A 17,096-nucleotide genomic window follows, 5' to 3' on the forward strand; every position below is an offset into this window, starting at 1 on the left:
AAGACGCCATGGTCCTTCAGTGAGGGACAGGAGCACTTCTTGTCATTTGGGTTGATTTCCTCCTTTGTGGACCACTTAAATTATATTCAATGGATAAATCATGTTTTCCTTGGTCTCTTCAAATCATAAAATTGTCTTGATCCTGCAAGAAGAGTGCAAATTTGAAAATCAAGCTCCGGTCCTTCAGTGAGGGACAGGAGCGCTTTTTGCCCTCTAGGCCAAAATGCTTCATCTTTCATCATGAAATGCCTTGGCTAAGGAAGATATCATCTTGTTACACGCCATGAATAAGAGTTCAAGTCCAAGAAAGGTCTAAAAATGTGTATATAAAGAAAATCGCTCTGGTCCTTCAGTGAAGGACAGGAGCGAAATTACCCTTCTAGGCAAAACTCCATCATTTCATTGTCTTTAATCAAATTTGGATGATCTATTACGTTCATTTCGTCCTCCACCATGCATTTGATGTCTCAATTTAACCAAACAAGGTCAGGAATGACTCAAATAAGCCTTTTCGCCTTGGACCCTTGAAGAGGGACAGGAACGATTCACCTTGGACCCTTGGAGAGGGACAGGAGCGAAATTCGCTCTGGACCCTCAGTGAAGGACAGGGGCAAAATTTGACTTTTTGAACTCTCTATCAGGATAATTTTTATGGAATATAACATTTAAGTATAAGTGAGTCACTTATACTTTAAGTAATATTCCATATATACTTTCAGGATGTTTGAGAGTGGTTTCAAACCTCCAGGAGCTATATTGCAAAATCTAGTTTTTGGAGGTTTTTCAGTTTCCAGACTTAGTCAAATTTCAGGATCAGGACATTCCAGACTTGGCCAAAATTTCAGGATCAGGACATCACTCAAGCAGGACTTGCTATCCATGTGATCGCCTTGGCGACACTCAAAATGCAAAGGCTAACGGAAAAAGACCTTAAAAAACAAACCCCAAAAAGAAAAAAAGCAGGGGTCCCCATTTGCAATGGGGCGATGTGTGAAAATGTCACAACACATCGGAAATGATTCATCACATCCAGTCAAAGGAATTGGAACCTGCACCATCAAACTAAAGACAGGCATGTCATTACGACTTGAAGAGGTACTATATGTTCTTGGCATCAGAAGAAATCTAATCTCCATATCAGCACTAGAAGATCAAGGATACAAAGTGACCTTCATGGAAAACAAAGTGTTGGCTTGGCCAAAGAAATCTTCCATCAAGAACGCTAAGGTCAATGGCCAAAGGCAAGGCTATTTGTATGAGCTATGCACAGAGCCCAATCTAGCCTTGATCCATGAAGCCACTAATGCAAATGAAGTGTGGCACAGGAGATTAGGCCATCTGAATTATGGAGCTTTGTCAACTATGGGAAACCTTGTCACAGGTCTACCTAAGTTGAAGCAATATCATTCAGAGGCATGCAAAGGATGTGCCCTAGGTAAGAATACCAAAAGTACATTTCAGAATAGTACTAGGAAAACTAGCAAAGTTTTGGAATTAGTTCATTCTGATGTATGTGGACCTATGTCCCTACCCTCTCTAGGGGGATACTTTTACTATGTAATTTTTGTTGATGACTACTTGTTGTGCGAATCGCACACCCATCCCCGTCTTGGACAGGGACCCCCAGTTTGTGCCTTTCTGTCCTGATCCTGAAATTTGGCTAAGTCTGGAATTCCCTGATCCTGAAATTTGGCTAACTCTGAAAACTGAGGAAACCTCCAAAAACTAGAATTTGCAATATAACTCTTGGAGGTCTGAAACCACTCTCAAACATCCTGAAAGTATATATGGAATATAACTTAAAGTACTTATACTTAAATGTTATATTCCATATGCTCAATTTCGGACCCAGAAGCCAAAAGTTGAAAAGGTTAAAAGTGTTTCAAGGTCCGAAATTCACCTTTAAACATCATTTTCGGACCCTGGGGCCGAAATTTCTAAATATGACGAAATCGCAAAAAGTGTTTCAAGGTCCGAAAAACACTTTTAACTGTCCATTTTCGGACCCTAGGGGCGAAATGTTAAAAACGCGATTTTGCAAAAGTGTTCCAAGTTCCAAAATTCGCCTTAGACCCATTTTCGGACCCTAGCTCCAAAATGAAAGGTAAAAGGAAATCGCGAAATGTTTAAAACACGCCCCAGGTCCGAAGTTTAAAACGCAAAACGCCTCCGCCCCCCGAAATCGCTTAAAACCTTATTTTCGGACGCCAGGTCCGAGGTTTTTCAAAAGGGCGAAATGTTTTTTTAAAAAAAAAAAAAAGAGGAGGACGCACTAGGTCCGAAAGTCCGAAAAGGCACTTAGGTCTATTTTCGGACCCCCGAAGAAAAGTTTAAAGTGCGAAATCTTTTAAAAGCGCCTCCAGTTCCGAAAGCGCGAAAGTCCATTTTTGACCCTTGGGGAGAAACTAAAAAACGTGAAGAGCTGCAAAGTGGCCCTTGGGTCCGAATTTGCCTTTAAAATTTGCGAAATATATGTAAGCTCCGAAATTTGCAAAAGGATGGCAAAGTCCGAAATTCGCCTTAAGTCCTCAAACTTCGGACCCATGAGCCAAAAGTGAAAGGTTTTGAAAATTCAAAAGTTCAAATGCTCCAAATTTGCAAAAACGCCGAAGGGTCGCAAATTTTTTGCAAATTTCAAAAGGTGCCCTCCGTTCTCCGAAATTTACCAGAAAAGCATGAGAGTTAGAGTTTTAAAATTTGCAGAAGTTCTCCAAACCTCCAGAATCGCGCCATAAACCCATTTAAAACGTCCAAGACTCCAAAGGTAAAATATGCAGAAATAAAAAACCAAGGATCAGATTTCACAATCGAAGAGAAAGAGAAGCATTTTCAAGATACATCCCGCAAAGAGCTTCTCAAGCCAGACGTCGTAACTAAATTTAATGTTTGTTAAAATTAGATTATTTAATTTTTCAAATTAATTTAATCAAGTGAAATTGGTTGATCGCAGGACGTCATCGAAGAACCAGGAGAGAGACCTGAAACGCAAATCGAGGAAGGATCGCAATTCAAGGCCAGGCGCTAAAGATTGGAAAAGAAAAGATGCAGGAGCGCAAGAGCAACCGAGCATTGGGAATCGTGTCGTTGAACATAGATGAAGTCCACTGGCGAAATTGAAGGCAAAAGGCAAAAGAACACTCAGTCTATGCATTCTCGAAAAGTGCACAGATGGATTTAATTCCAGGAATTCAATTCCTAAAAAGCTGAAATTGCTTTATTGTAAACTGCCTATGGGTCCCGTGCAAGATATTTTTGTGGATAACTATTCCCAACCACCAAGAAGATTGGATAGACCTGAATTAAAGCCAAATAGTGGCAGGTAGTTGAGATAGTTGCTGGTTGGATAACTGAGGATTAATTAGGCATGGGTCAAGGCTGCCAGCTTCTGGAAGACAGATCAGGGCCCTTGGATGCAGTCCATCCTGGCCTCTGATTCAAAATTGTAATATCTATAAAAGGCAGAGGCCTTTCTTCTGTAAAGGGTTAGATTGTTAGATTGTTAGATAGTTAGATTGTTAGAGATTGTTAGAAATTGCTAGATAGTTAGATTTTAGAGTTAGAATAGGTTAGATCTTAGCAGTAGCATAGAGATGCTACAGAAATTGTTGTAATAGGCAGATGAGATCAATATATAAACATTGATTTGGTGTTTATTGTCTTGTTTTCATCCTGTTCGCATGGTTTCTTTCAGCATTTTAGATAGATCTTTCTATTTTGGGTGTGCAGGTATTTGATAGATTCGGGCTCATACCACTGAGGATATACTGATTGTGTATCCTTTTGTGTGGTTAACCTAAGCCTTCGATTGTGCTTAGTTCAATTGCAGGTGTTCGTCTGAGCTGCGCCAGAATTGGGTGCTTAGCCATGCGTCTCCAATCTGAAAATCTTCCAAGTCCCTTTGAAGATTGCACCGTTCCTGCAAGGTTGTGAGCCATTCTGGCCAAACAGGAATTGGTTATTTGGAATCCGTCTACCCGCATACCCGTGTTGTTAGTTTTAGATCTCCTAACCCTTTCCTTTTGCTCTTTATTGCATAATTCGAGAATCACAACAGACTAGCTTGTTGCCAGTTAAACGTAAGTCCCCCTTGTGTTTCCAGCATAAACACATCAAGCCACTGAGAGATCCCGCAATCAAGACCTGACAAAAGAAACCTTGAGGTAGTCTCCTTTGATCAAACTTAGAAAACAGCATTAGAGACTTCCTTATCTCAAGAGAGAGTAGGATAATCAGTCGGCTATTCTATTCTGCGTTGGCCGTATGAAGTTTGCAGCAATGCGATTTCATCCACGTCAACACTACTCTAGGAAGACTTGGATCTACTTTCTGAAATGTAAAGAATCAGAAGAGATCTTAAGTAGATTTAAAGAGTTTAAAACTTTAAAAGAAAACCTCTCAAAAAACAAAATTAAACCCTAAGAACTGACAATCTTTGGTTTTTCTTTGCCACCTATGTTCATATCTAAGAGGTGACGATCTCTTAGATACTAAACACTGGTATGTAGACATCATAAGGTGACGATCTTATGGTAGTCAAACCAGCGATCATGTTGGATCTCTGGTAAGTCATGGATGTGCTATGACTGCGTTGTGATAAAACATTTATAAAATGTTATTGCACTTATCACAACCTGGATATGATGAGAATCTTAACACTTCTCATATGGTTATCCTTGTATTGCATGTTTAGGCAATACTGATATCACATGCTTAGGTGATATCTCAACCAGTGATCATGTTGGATCTCTGGTAAGTCATGGATGTGTCATGACTGTGTTGTGAGAAACATTTATAAAATGTTATTGCACTTATCACAACTTGGATATGATGAGAACTTAACACTTCTCATATGGATTATCCTTAAAAGTATTGCATGTTTAGGCAATACAGATATCACATGTTTAGGTGATATCTTGATAAATATTTGTATCACATGCTTAGGTGATACTTTATAAACATGCTCAAGTGATGTTCTTTTATTTTTCATATCATATGTTTTGATGATATTGCACATGATATAGATTTTGATGACTGACATTGTCTTTGTTATGAAAGAGAAATGTGATGCAAGTTACCTATCTTCCAGAGCTAAGAGGGAGTGTTAATGCATTATAGCTCCTGCAAGATAAGTAAAACCATACTTATATATGCCGTTATTTATACTGTTTAATCATGCTGACAATACTTATCTTGTTGTTGGTAATAATCCATATATCGAACTTAATAATATTGCAACGTGTATCGGACTTAACTAAATGTTGTTGTTAATAGAGTGCCGATTCAAATATACAATGCACCTTTGGTTATCGAGTGCATTAAGGCATCGATCCTAGTCATGATTTGCAATATGATTATCGCGGTTTATATGAACCGATTCATTATAGTATTTGTTAAGAGATAAAACAAACATATATTGAAAAGGCACCGATCAATGGGTGCATTGATCGGTCATGCCTAAAAGGCATGACCGGTCAATACACCTATTGACCGGTTGCCTAAATGATATACATACCAACTGAATTCATTTGGAGAAGTCATAGAAAATATTAAATGATCTCTCTCCCACAGTCTGCACATAAATAAATCAGAATTGTTAGACACAAAATAATAAATTGCAATCACATAGCATTACTAGTTTTAAACTTGTTCTTCAATAGAAATTGAATATACTTTACACTAAAAACATGTTCAATAATCTTCACTAAGCTCCTTTGACATCAATGACAACTTCCAGATGACTGCATGCCCTTGACATCAATCACAACAATTTCAACAGATTCTTGTTGCAAATGGCTTATAAATGAATTTAAAATATTTCTATGATTCGAATTTAGTCTTTTCGTTGTGCATTTAAATCTATTTTCAAATTTTGAAAATTATGATTGATATGGGGAAACTCGGCCCAATTTTTGATGGATGGATGAAATGTGAATTTTATTGCATTTTTGGAGTGTTGTGTAGTTATAGATCAATGGGTTTTCCCAGATTTTCGATTTTAATTGTTAGAAATTTTAAGCTTTTGGGGGGTTCATCAATGGATGGCCTCCATGAATGGTTTTAGTCCAAAATGTGATTTGAGTAAAAGTTGGAATTTGTTATTTTAGATTAGAATTTATTTTGTGGAATCATGATATTATATCAGTAAATTTTATTAAAGGATTGATTCGGATCCATTTTCTTGGCATTATCACCAATTGAGTATGCTATGGTTGTATGTGAAAATGGCATGTGAATATTTGTTGTGCAATAAGGATCTTGGGCTCAATTGATGAAATTTATAGTCTTGCAAATTGGTATCTTTATCATTTGGTTTCATGATTTGGATTTCTTTGAGCGTAGGGAGGTAATAGCAATCATGGGAGTGATGTCCAATGAGGGCCAAGCACAAAGGGGCCACCAAGGTAACTCATTAGACATTTTGATAATCAAGTGAAAACAATGATTAAAACTTGGGTTGGGATAAGACATTAAATAAGATTAAGTGGATGCCCCTCTCATGCGTTGAGGCTTGTCTAGATGTAATATCCCAGTAAAAAAAAAAATTGTTTTTAACAGTAAGAGTTACAAGCAAACACAACAACCCGTTAAGGTTAGAGAAATAATCCAAACTGTTGAAAGGGAACCCTTCCACCTTTTGTTCACCAAGAGCCAAATCTGGGAGGGTGAGAGCATACGGTGTTCCGAGGATCGTTAGCACCATAAAACAAACTGAAAAATTACAATGCCTGGGCGGCAAGCCAGCCCCTTCTGCTTATCCAGCAGGATAGAAACCAAACTCTTGGCGATAAACCAGCCAAGGAAAAATAACAAGAAACTGAAACTCAATCACTCTACCGCATATTTCAGCGGGAGGACATTACATTAAGCTATCACTCTACCGCATATTTCAGCGGGAAGACCATTGTATTAAACTTATCACTCGACCACTTATTCAATGGGAGGACTGAGTACATAAACTGAATTACAAAGCAAGAAGGCGGCAAGCCAGCCTCTTCCACTTATGCAGTGGGGATTACAAATAAGAACAGCAAGAATGGTTGATCAGTACTACTGAAACAACCTTACAAAATAGAGATAAGATGAGAAGAGTAATGCAGATTTCTACAGCAAGAATATAAATTTCTGTTACAACCAATCTGCAGGCTGAAAGTACAAATCAGCAGCCTATGGAAACACCAAAATGCTCATAACTCCCTCATTTTTCACCCAAATCAACTCAAATCAGTCCCAAACCCACAATATATCACTCACAACAGCAACCAATCCAAACTACAACCCAAACAACCCAATATTTATTTGGCACACATCCCAATGCAAGTACAAAAACCCACGCTATGCCTAGGAAGTTCGATTTTGTCTAGGAAATTCATTGGTTAATTAAAATTGCTAAAAACTCACACAATGTATCACAATGGCTAGGAAGGAGGATAGAGCTAATACCCATAACCGTCGGTCGCTCCAGCAGAAAGGTGTGATAGAAAATGTGCTTCAGCCACAAGCAAAACCAGCAAGTCTCCATAATCACTTCCACCAAAAATGTCTATAGCAAACTCTGAGAATGTAGGAGAAGACGATGCACAGCCAGGTACTATATTTCAAGTACGAAACCAGGTAGCACTAGGGAGACGCACTCCGAAGCCTCAAGTTCTGTCGCCAAACCGGCAACATAACATTACAATTTTTCAAGATACCCCAAATGAGAGCCCAAGGCTCTTATTTATAACTTCTCATCAACCAAATTCAAATGCAAATTTCCCCCAAACTCCACTTCCTTCATTAGCATTTCATTTCACCTCACGTGGACCCATGTGTAGCACCATTCTCCTAAGTCAAACCTCACGCCAAGAAGGCATGGACCCACGTTAATTACTTGGCAAATAATAGAGATGTAATATAATGATAATATCCCTCCAAATAAATTTGACATCCCTTATTACACATGAATTTCGCCAAATACTTAGGATAAAAATAAGCATTAATCCCAAATTCAATAAATCAGTAGCAATTAATCAGATTAATTAAATATTAAACCTTATGATAAGGAAATAATATTTAATTTGTCACATATGACTCCCGTACTGATAATTGTCAAAACCAGGATGAAACTGAGCCAGGATGACCACTGAACTGTTGCAGAATCAGGACCCTATCTACTGCCAAAAATAGAATTATGCCATACTGCCACTTACTAAAATTAGTAAGTCAAGAACTAATGCTCCGAAAAGCATGATCTTCGCGCCCAGAGATAGAGCATGGAGAGCTCAGTAGGACAGTGTCACCAAAATAGCCATCCCCTGACTTACTAAAAATAGTAAGTTCTCGTTTCATCAATGCTGGACCCTTCATTCTTCATTCAACCTAGCCTACGAGTCTCAGGGATAGGCTAATGGACCACTAGAAGGTCATCAATGAGAAGGGAACATTACAATAGACTAAGGATAAGTTGGAAGCCCTAGCCATCCGTGTGGTGTTGATTTGGCATGATCGGATCTCCTCGTCTATATGAGAGAGCTAATCAGTTGCGTGTGAGACATCCCTTCATGCTACACAATGACACTCCATGCTCTTGTTCTCTAAGTACCTAGCCCTGTAGATATGAGTAGCACTCAAAAGATGATATGCCTTCCATGGTGACAGTGCTCTTTTATGGATTCATGTGGAATCTTTATATGTTGGCCTTTGGCCTTATTATCTCTTTGATGTTTGGTTGATGAGTGGACTCATTCTTGATGCTTTGATGTTGCTCCTCTTTGTTGAGAATAGTCATATTGGTACATGAGATTGATTGCTTGGAATTATGGCTTTACCATCTTTTACCTTGATCTGACATTATGTTCTTCATTGTTGATGTAATTCATGTTAGGTGTTGCTCCATATTTGCTCGTGTGAGACTATTACTCCCCTTGCATGTTTGCATGATTGTTTGGGGCCTGGGCAATGTGACTATCACCACGAGCACGATGGGGTGGACCTAAGGGTTCCACATGGTCAAGTGGCATTGCCAACGACCGCTGGAGACTGGAGGACTTGGATCGTGAGCAGCTTGAAGAGTTCTTCCTCCTTCCTCAACAGTTGTTCTTTCTCCGAACATGTGCTCTTGAAAGAGAGGTCACAAGTTCAAATCCCACAAGGGGGTAAGGAATGCACGCCTCGTTCGTAGTACAGTTAGGTACCTACCGCAAGGAGTACGAGGTAGCCCCATACTGCTCTAACCCATGTGTGGACCCATACATAGATGGTTGGCATCGTGAACTATAAAAGCCCCTTTCCTTTCCTTTCCTTTCCTTTCCTCATTTCATTTCTTGCAAATCGTAATCATTGCATATTGTATCAAGCATTGTAATCATGGATGATTTGTATTTTGAACACTCCAAGAGGAGTTGAACGTAATTTGTAACTTGATGTAACGTATTAATGCATCTGTATGTGGATAGGTGTTGCAACCGGACACCAAGCATGATCTTGCATGTTTCTCTCTTCATGGTCTTTTATGTGGTTATCCTACGAACACTTCCATTGGTTCTTTAAAATGAACATAGTTGTGATTCTCATAGTGTCAGAGATTGATTTAATCATCTCCTATTGAGGTCATAAGAGATTGACTGAGTGATAGTGGAATTGAGCCTTTAGAACCAATGCAAGCTTAACCAAAACCATCTGATGAGTGTTTCATGGAATCCAATTGTGGATTTTAGTTGTGTTGGACTCTTTTGTGTCCAAATGTGCTAGTTGTGCATGTTGTGGGTTGAGTTGTGGTGAAATGAGTTCACCCAGACTTCGCCTTGTCTCATAGGAGCCATTTGGTGACACGGGGTCACTCAACCCATTTTCTCACCTTTTCATCATTTTCTCCTAATTCTTGGGCAGGATGCACATTTCGTCTTCACCTAGGGGTTTGGGGTGTCCAAGGCTTCATACAATCCAACCAGGAAGCTCTCTAGTTTTGGAGGAATGTGCGTCTCAAGAACATCAACGCGTCCAGGGACGCATGCACTAGTTAAGAACACTTGTGCACGTTAGCTCCAATGTCCTCAGACCCACAAGGGTCCTACCTGTTTGACCCGTTTTCGATACATTGCGAAGGTAGCAATGTCAAGGAACCCTCAAAGAGGTATTGAGTAGGTTTTGAGCGAGTTTGGATGGTATCAGGGATGTGCGTTTGCAACTAGGGGTTCACCGGAGCCCATCCGTGACACTAGCAGTTTGTCATGTTTGTTTTATCAAGCTTGACAACTTTGGGGATGGTCATGTGTGTCCCTAAACACCTCTTAGACCTTGTCCTAAGGTCTGGGAGACCTTTCCCCTTGTTCGTTTGTAGTTTCAAGTGTTTAGTCTTTTGCTTGTGCATTGTCGGTTATCAGCAGTTTGATCTTATCTTGAGGTTCAAGCATGATACTTGTATATGTTATGCATGATGACACTTTAATTCTTCAAAAAAAAATTATTTCCATGCATTTCATGTGTATTTAGCTCTTATCCTCTAGGGTTCTGTTGCAGGACGTTACAGGGTACATCAGTTTTACCCACCAATCTTATATATTATTTGCATGGTTAAGCTTATGTATGAAGATCTCTAAGCCTCTTAAGCGACCATGTAAATTTCAGCATGTTTAAATAGCATTGAGGGTTAGATCTCTTGCCCGTTTGCTATGTGACTCTATTCCTATTCAGCTTAAGACACCTGGATGGGGCAATCTGGAGAAAAGATCTCAGCCATTTAAAGTCGCATCTCAAAAAGACGTGTTCATCAAGGCTCTCTTGATTGTTGTTCACATATGAGATCTTAGGAGTGTACGTGACATCATGAAGAATTCAAGAAGAGGAATTCACCTATCATTTGATTTCAATGCATTCCCAATCAAAATATTCATATGAAGTACTCATTTATGATTCTAAACATAAAATCAAAGAGATTTTTTATTTATGACGTCAATAATACAATGAAGCATTCCTAGAATTATCCATATAGTTGAGAAGTTTGTTTCAATTCAATATGCTGCTGATTTTGGATAGCTGTTTGGATATTTTCAGTTTTGCAACTAAAAAGCTTCGTTTGCAATTTAATATTGCAATAAGTCATTCAACTATTACTCTTTCTTTAGTTTACAAAAAATATGCTTGTGACAGAAAAAAGTGCACCATCCCACGTAACTATTAGGTAGTATTCCTCAAATATGCAATGAATCTGCTTCTATTAATTGTGTGCTTATGCAGTACTGCCATACTTTGAGTGTTTGCTTTGCTTTCTCTTTCTCTTAGTCTCTTGTGATATTCCAACCACCCTTCTTAGTTATATGATTCAGGTTTCCTTTCAAGTTGCTACAAATTTTAAAGAGGATAGTTAAGACAAACAAACAACTCAAGTGTGCACATTACAAAAAACAATTGAAACAGAAAGACCACCAGTGAAGGTGAGAAGTGGCTGTAAAGAAATGCAATATAAAATAGGAAAAGAATTAAAAATAGGTACCTGCAGGTGTAAAGCAACTAAAAGGATGATTGACAGAGAATTTAGCGTCCTATCCCTTGAGCTATTGATATTGTGTGCTTTAGCCCAAGCTTTCATCTACAGAAGAGCAAGAAGTTAGAACACACTTTAAAAAAACAATTGCTTTTGCCCCTCATCAACTTTCAGTCTACAGAATTAAGCAAGTGGGTATCCTAATTTATAACTTCAAAATGAAATCATTTATAACTCTTTCAGCACTGCCGAGTAATTACAATAACCTATTGTATTAGCTTAGGTTGAAACCTGATATGGCAATAGGCCTGCCAAGATTAAACATCAATTACTTTATTCTCAATAATCCGATATTAAGCAATCAAACCAAAGTCCTTTTGATTTGAACAGTTTGGGTGCCACTTGTTATGCAGTAAAAGAAAAACAAATCTAGCAAGCTTCCACATACAGAAAGGGATGTCAAACGAACCAGATAGCAAAGCTTCTGAAATCTGTCGTCAATTGAAGAAAACATCCGCAACATCTCTGATTTCAGGATTCCATCTTTATTCTCAATTGAAATGTCACACTCAATTCCACTTCTACAGTCAACAAATTTCAAAACGGGAACAATGGCTCTCAGCACAGGTAGAACACCATAGACCATTCCTCTACCTGCAGTTGTTAAACAAAATTAAGGGATTTCAAGAAGGGAAGAACATTAAAAGTGCAAAAATATAAGCAATAAGTGATTATTTGTAATGTCTCATTTTTTAATAACTTATAAACAAGGACAATTAACTTGCAAAGACCAATTGCAAGAGACTTCTTTCCTCATTTAACCAATAATACTTATAACAAACAATGGGTTATACTTGTAATTTGGTTGACAAATAATGATTATTAACACTGAATGCAATTCAATAATGATAAGATTATCTCGATCTTTACATTAATACATGTTACTGCTAAATGACATTAGCTTTCTCTGATATGACAATGAAAAAGTATGCTATGCTGGACGGTAGCTGTTTCTGATATTCCGTTATGAAGATGCAGAAGGTAATATATCACTTACAGCGATACAGTGCTTGGTGCTGTTTCTGATATATGCCTCTAATCGGATTATGCACAAGATAATTGGGCCTTTGGCCTTTGCTCTTATGAGCGATCCAACACTAGACGATAAAACAAAATATATTGCATTCCCCACGACGTCCTTGGGTGGAGTTAATGACCATCATTTAATATCCTTGATGAGTTATGAGGTGAACGGATGTGTCCCATTTTGCGTCTATTTGTAATATCTATTCATTCATGTCTCTTCATTAATTAATTAACTAACTGTGATTAGTTAATGCGAGCATTATCCTCTTGAAATGGTAGTTTCCTTAATCCTTTCGATAGCTTGTGTTTTCAAATGATATTAGTGATTTTGATATCAAACATATATGTTTCTTCCTTGAGGATCGTTATGCCTACATTCGTAGAAGATTATTGTTACGATTAGAGGGGATGACTGGCAATTCAAATCAGTCCTTGATATTCCCTCTCATACTGTGTTGAAGGGATGATCTTCTTATTCAATCTATTAGGGCTCTTGAGATATCAGCTTCTACAATTCACGTTCCCCAAGCTTGTTTGGGTATGTCGCACTATCAATTCAGTAGCAACACGGTTGTCTCTTCCACAAGGAATGATAATATCGGCATATAACTTTGATAGCTATAAATTTGACATATGTTGGCTTACATAAGCTTCAGTAGAATATATCATTGCTTCCAGAACTCCTATAGGGTATTTTTCTTCATGCCATTACGATGTGAGGACTGAATATTAATAATCTTCCGCTCATTCCTTCTCAATTTGAATCTTATAAACCATTGATACCAATTTACCTCATAATATACTTCATCCTATCTTTGACATCATAGTTGTCGTGAAAATATCGGTGGAGACCGGTAATGGTATTGCTATTAAAATGTATCAGTGATTTTCATCAGACTTCACATACTCGAACTGTCTATCCTTTTACATTTTTTTTCTCTTTTAGAGACTCCACAAAATTGATAAGTGGTGTGAAATATCAATAGTGTGATGACAAGGGTGGGAACATCAATTTGGCATTATCTTTACTCGTATGCACTCACCGGGTATTTATTTTATTATTATTTATTTATTTATATTACTTATATTATTATTATTAATAAATACTAATTAAATAATGTTATCTAATAAATAAACAACTATTTAATAATTTCAATTAATCTTTCATTAATAAATATTAAATTAGTAATAATTATTCAATTCAGGTTTTATACTCGCTCTTCTTAAGTGTGGTTTAAGGAGAGCATAAATAATTTATATTGTATATCGGTTCTATTAATGGCATTGTATTAATATGATATTATTCCAAATAATACTCATAATGTATTTTGACAATTCATGTTTATATTTATTAAATAACACGTTATATGGTAAATGTAATATATTCAATATATCTATTTTATGTTTTAATAGTATTTTATGGTAAAACTTCTTTAATAGTTAATATAATATTAATAATTGAAATATGAACGTTAATAATAATAAATAATAAACATAACAAATAATAAACATTAATAAGCATATATTAGAGGAAAATCATGAAGTCTCATAAATGAGACGATTTTCCAATATTATTAATGTTAATTAATAAATGTTTTAATTATCGTCTTTATTTAATCCCATGTCCAAAGAGGGGTTATGACATTATTTCATCTAACACTTTGAGACTAGAGTATCTTAGATTGTGGCCAACTTTGTAATATTTTTATGTCTGCCTTGAAAATTGTACATGAAGGTATTTACGGCTGACAAAATAAGTTTAGTACCATACATCATAATACTTACTCATAACATAGATTCCAGAACATAATGCTTCAAAAGATTTAGAGATCTTTAAAATAGAGTAACAAGCATCACACACAAAACTCGGAATCAAAAATTCTTTTATGTGAAGGAAAAACAGTGAATGTGGTTTAAATTCCCTGAAAAGACATGAATGGCATGGTAATCAAATTCAGATGGATCTGGATTCAGATCTGGATAGCTCCAGATTTTTTTGCAATGCCCAGATTTGTCTGATTTGGTCCAAATTTTTCAACTCATAGCTATTTTACAGATCTTAAAACTCTTTTAAATATTTACTACCCAACAAATCAAATTTTTCAAAAATGGTAATTATAAATGGCATTGCATACCCGGCCTTGAGCATCATGTTATAACAAGTAATTATGAATACTCCAAAGGTGCATTTGACCAAAGTGAATGTAATAATGAAATAAATAAGTTTTAAGGAAACAAAATGAAACCCCAGAATTTGAAGTTTTAAGGGGCCCAATGTAATTATTTTTATTATATTGTTAGCATCGCTTAAGTTTCTTTCAGATGCCACCACAGATGGAGTTAGATGCAATTCACTGAAACCAGAAAGAAGAAAACAAATTCATATATCAACTGTATTTTCAGCAACAATGCTTACAAAGAGCAAGTGCTTACAACTTGAAATTTTTTATGTTTTAGTAAACAAATCACTTTTTCACTAAGAAGCTCAAAATTCTGCAGCTTAGCCTATACCATTGTGGTTCTCATTTACAATTACACTTGGTATTTTTTTCCAACATATAAGTAAGAAACATTTTGTACTAACCCCATTATGTGAATGAATTCTCTACCAAGAAGGACATGGCTGGAGAATTTTTGTGCACCTGTTTCTGTATATATATAGAGTCCTACTTGACACAATAAGATGAAAAATGAACTAGTTTGTAAACACGAGGATATCATGCCAAGTCACTTATAAGAGGCTACAAGATTTTTAATGCTGTTCAAGCACTACATGCTTTCATAACTTCATTGTCATTCATTTTTTATTTGCCCGTTTTAATCTGAGAAAAAATTTGAACGTATATACTTCTTTTCGTAATTGTATTCTCAAAATCTACCTATAGTGTGCCTGATGAAAAAGAAATGGAGCTATCCCCTCACTTATGTAACTTTATTGTTCACTCTCCATAACTTTCACAGTTGAACCGAGAATAAAGCCAAAAATATCTGCTCTGCTGATGTCAAATTGGAATGGAGACATTAGCATCCCAATGCCAATTCCCATCCAACTGTGAACCTATTTTGATGGAAATCTTAATACAATTCCATATAGACATGGCACATTCTTGTTCTAAATTTGGCTCCTTCCATGATCCTTATCCATCCTCATTTACTCTCACCTTAACACATTTTCATACATTCAGCTTTATCCCAGTCATATTTGCACGTATTCCTACCAATCCACCTTATCTTCAGCCCACATATCCATGGACCTGATCCCTACCTCAATAATATGCATTCCGTGTCCTGGGTCACTCCCAATGCGAGTGGGTTCAATCATACACAGCATAGAACTGACCCCAAATTTTTATTTTATTTTTCATATTGCCAAATCCCCCCTTTTCCTACTAGCTATTGGAGGTTGACTTGGTGCACATTTGTGCAATTATTTGCTATGTCTTGGTATTTAAAACATTCATTTGAGCATTTAAACACATCCTAAATCATTTTAACATCCTAGGCAATTACAAGGAATGTCCATAGCAAGATTTAAATTTGGAGAATTGAAAAGAACCAGAATCTGCATCAAAAATATCTAGGACATCTGTATGTGTGAGTGTTGTCTTTGATATTCATTCACAACCATAAAGCCGATCTAGTCATCGGGGTCAACCTTGCAATCCAGCAATCTACCCAAAGGTATTTTTTAATAATACCAATCCTTACACATCAATAGACAAGATAAGGCAAGGCAAACCGGGTCACAGAAAGTACACCGACATCCAAATCAATCCCACAGATTACAAAACAGTTACCCACCTCAGAACACTTTTGCAAAGCACAGAGCTGATCATGCATACCATGGGTCTAAACTGCATAGAATTATGTCTATTAAAATTCCCAAAGAGCAAGCACATCAAGGATATCCTTTTCTAAGCATAGGCAAACTGGTTCTATGCTATATCAACACTCATTCCCTATTGTAGATTCCAAAGCTAAGTATCTCCTCTCCTCTTATTTAGTTTCCAAGTATTTATAGCACATTTATCTACCCAGCTCTGTTATTAATAAATCTAGGTTAATTTACTATGTTGTTGGGTCCTTCTAAAAAGGCCCATGTGCCCTACAAATACAAAACAAGTCCTAGTTCTAGGCCAAGATGGTCTAGGGTTAGCCCAAGTGATGGCAAGTACCCTAAGGACCCAAAAGGTATCCTTTGGTGCCTACTTGAACCCTAGCAAACCCACAAAAATATACTTTTTTTTAATTTTTTTTTTAAAAATCACAATCCTAATTTGCTCTAAAGTGATTACTATTCACTTCTTTTGCCTAAAGTTGAACATTTTTACCTCATTTCACAAATAGAAGTGACCAAAAGAAATTTCTTTCCCAAGCTAACATTTTTTATTCTTGAAAGTTGTTGGATATTCTTTGAAGGTGAAGGTGATGGGAAAGAAAGAGTTGCACCTACAAGATACATCTATCAAAGGTGAGTTATCTTGTAAAACAATTTAATTTTCTTTGGATTTTTTTTCAAGTTTCTCCAAAAAGATTTATACATACTATA

At 36.8% G+C, this 17,096-nt stretch overlaps 1 protein-coding gene across 3 annotated transcripts in view; it reads right to left on the minus strand.

Moving 5' to 3' along the window:
• LOC131046359 (protein HESO1) overlaps positions 1-17,096 on the minus strand; it is a 208,327-nt gene that overhangs the window by 116,942 nt on the left and 74,289 nt on the right. For all 3 annotated transcript variants that reach the window (XM_057980088.2, XM_057980089.2, XM_057980090.2), the window contains 2 exons: positions 11,931-12,115; positions 11,471-11,566 (listed from right to left, as the gene is read on the minus strand). In XM_057980088.2, the coding sequence (XP_057836071.2) occupies positions 11,471-11,566; positions 11,931-12,115 (281 nt within the window). The remainder of the gene's footprint in view (positions 1-11,470; positions 11,567-11,930; positions 12,116-17,096) is intronic.

The sequence above is a fragment of the Cryptomeria japonica genome, chromosome 8 (genome assembly GCF_030272615.1).
Source record: "Cryptomeria japonica chromosome 8, Sugi_1.0, whole genome shotgun sequence".
Lineage (NCBI taxonomy): Eukaryota > Viridiplantae > Streptophyta > Pinopsida > Cupressales > Cupressaceae > Cryptomeria > Cryptomeria japonica.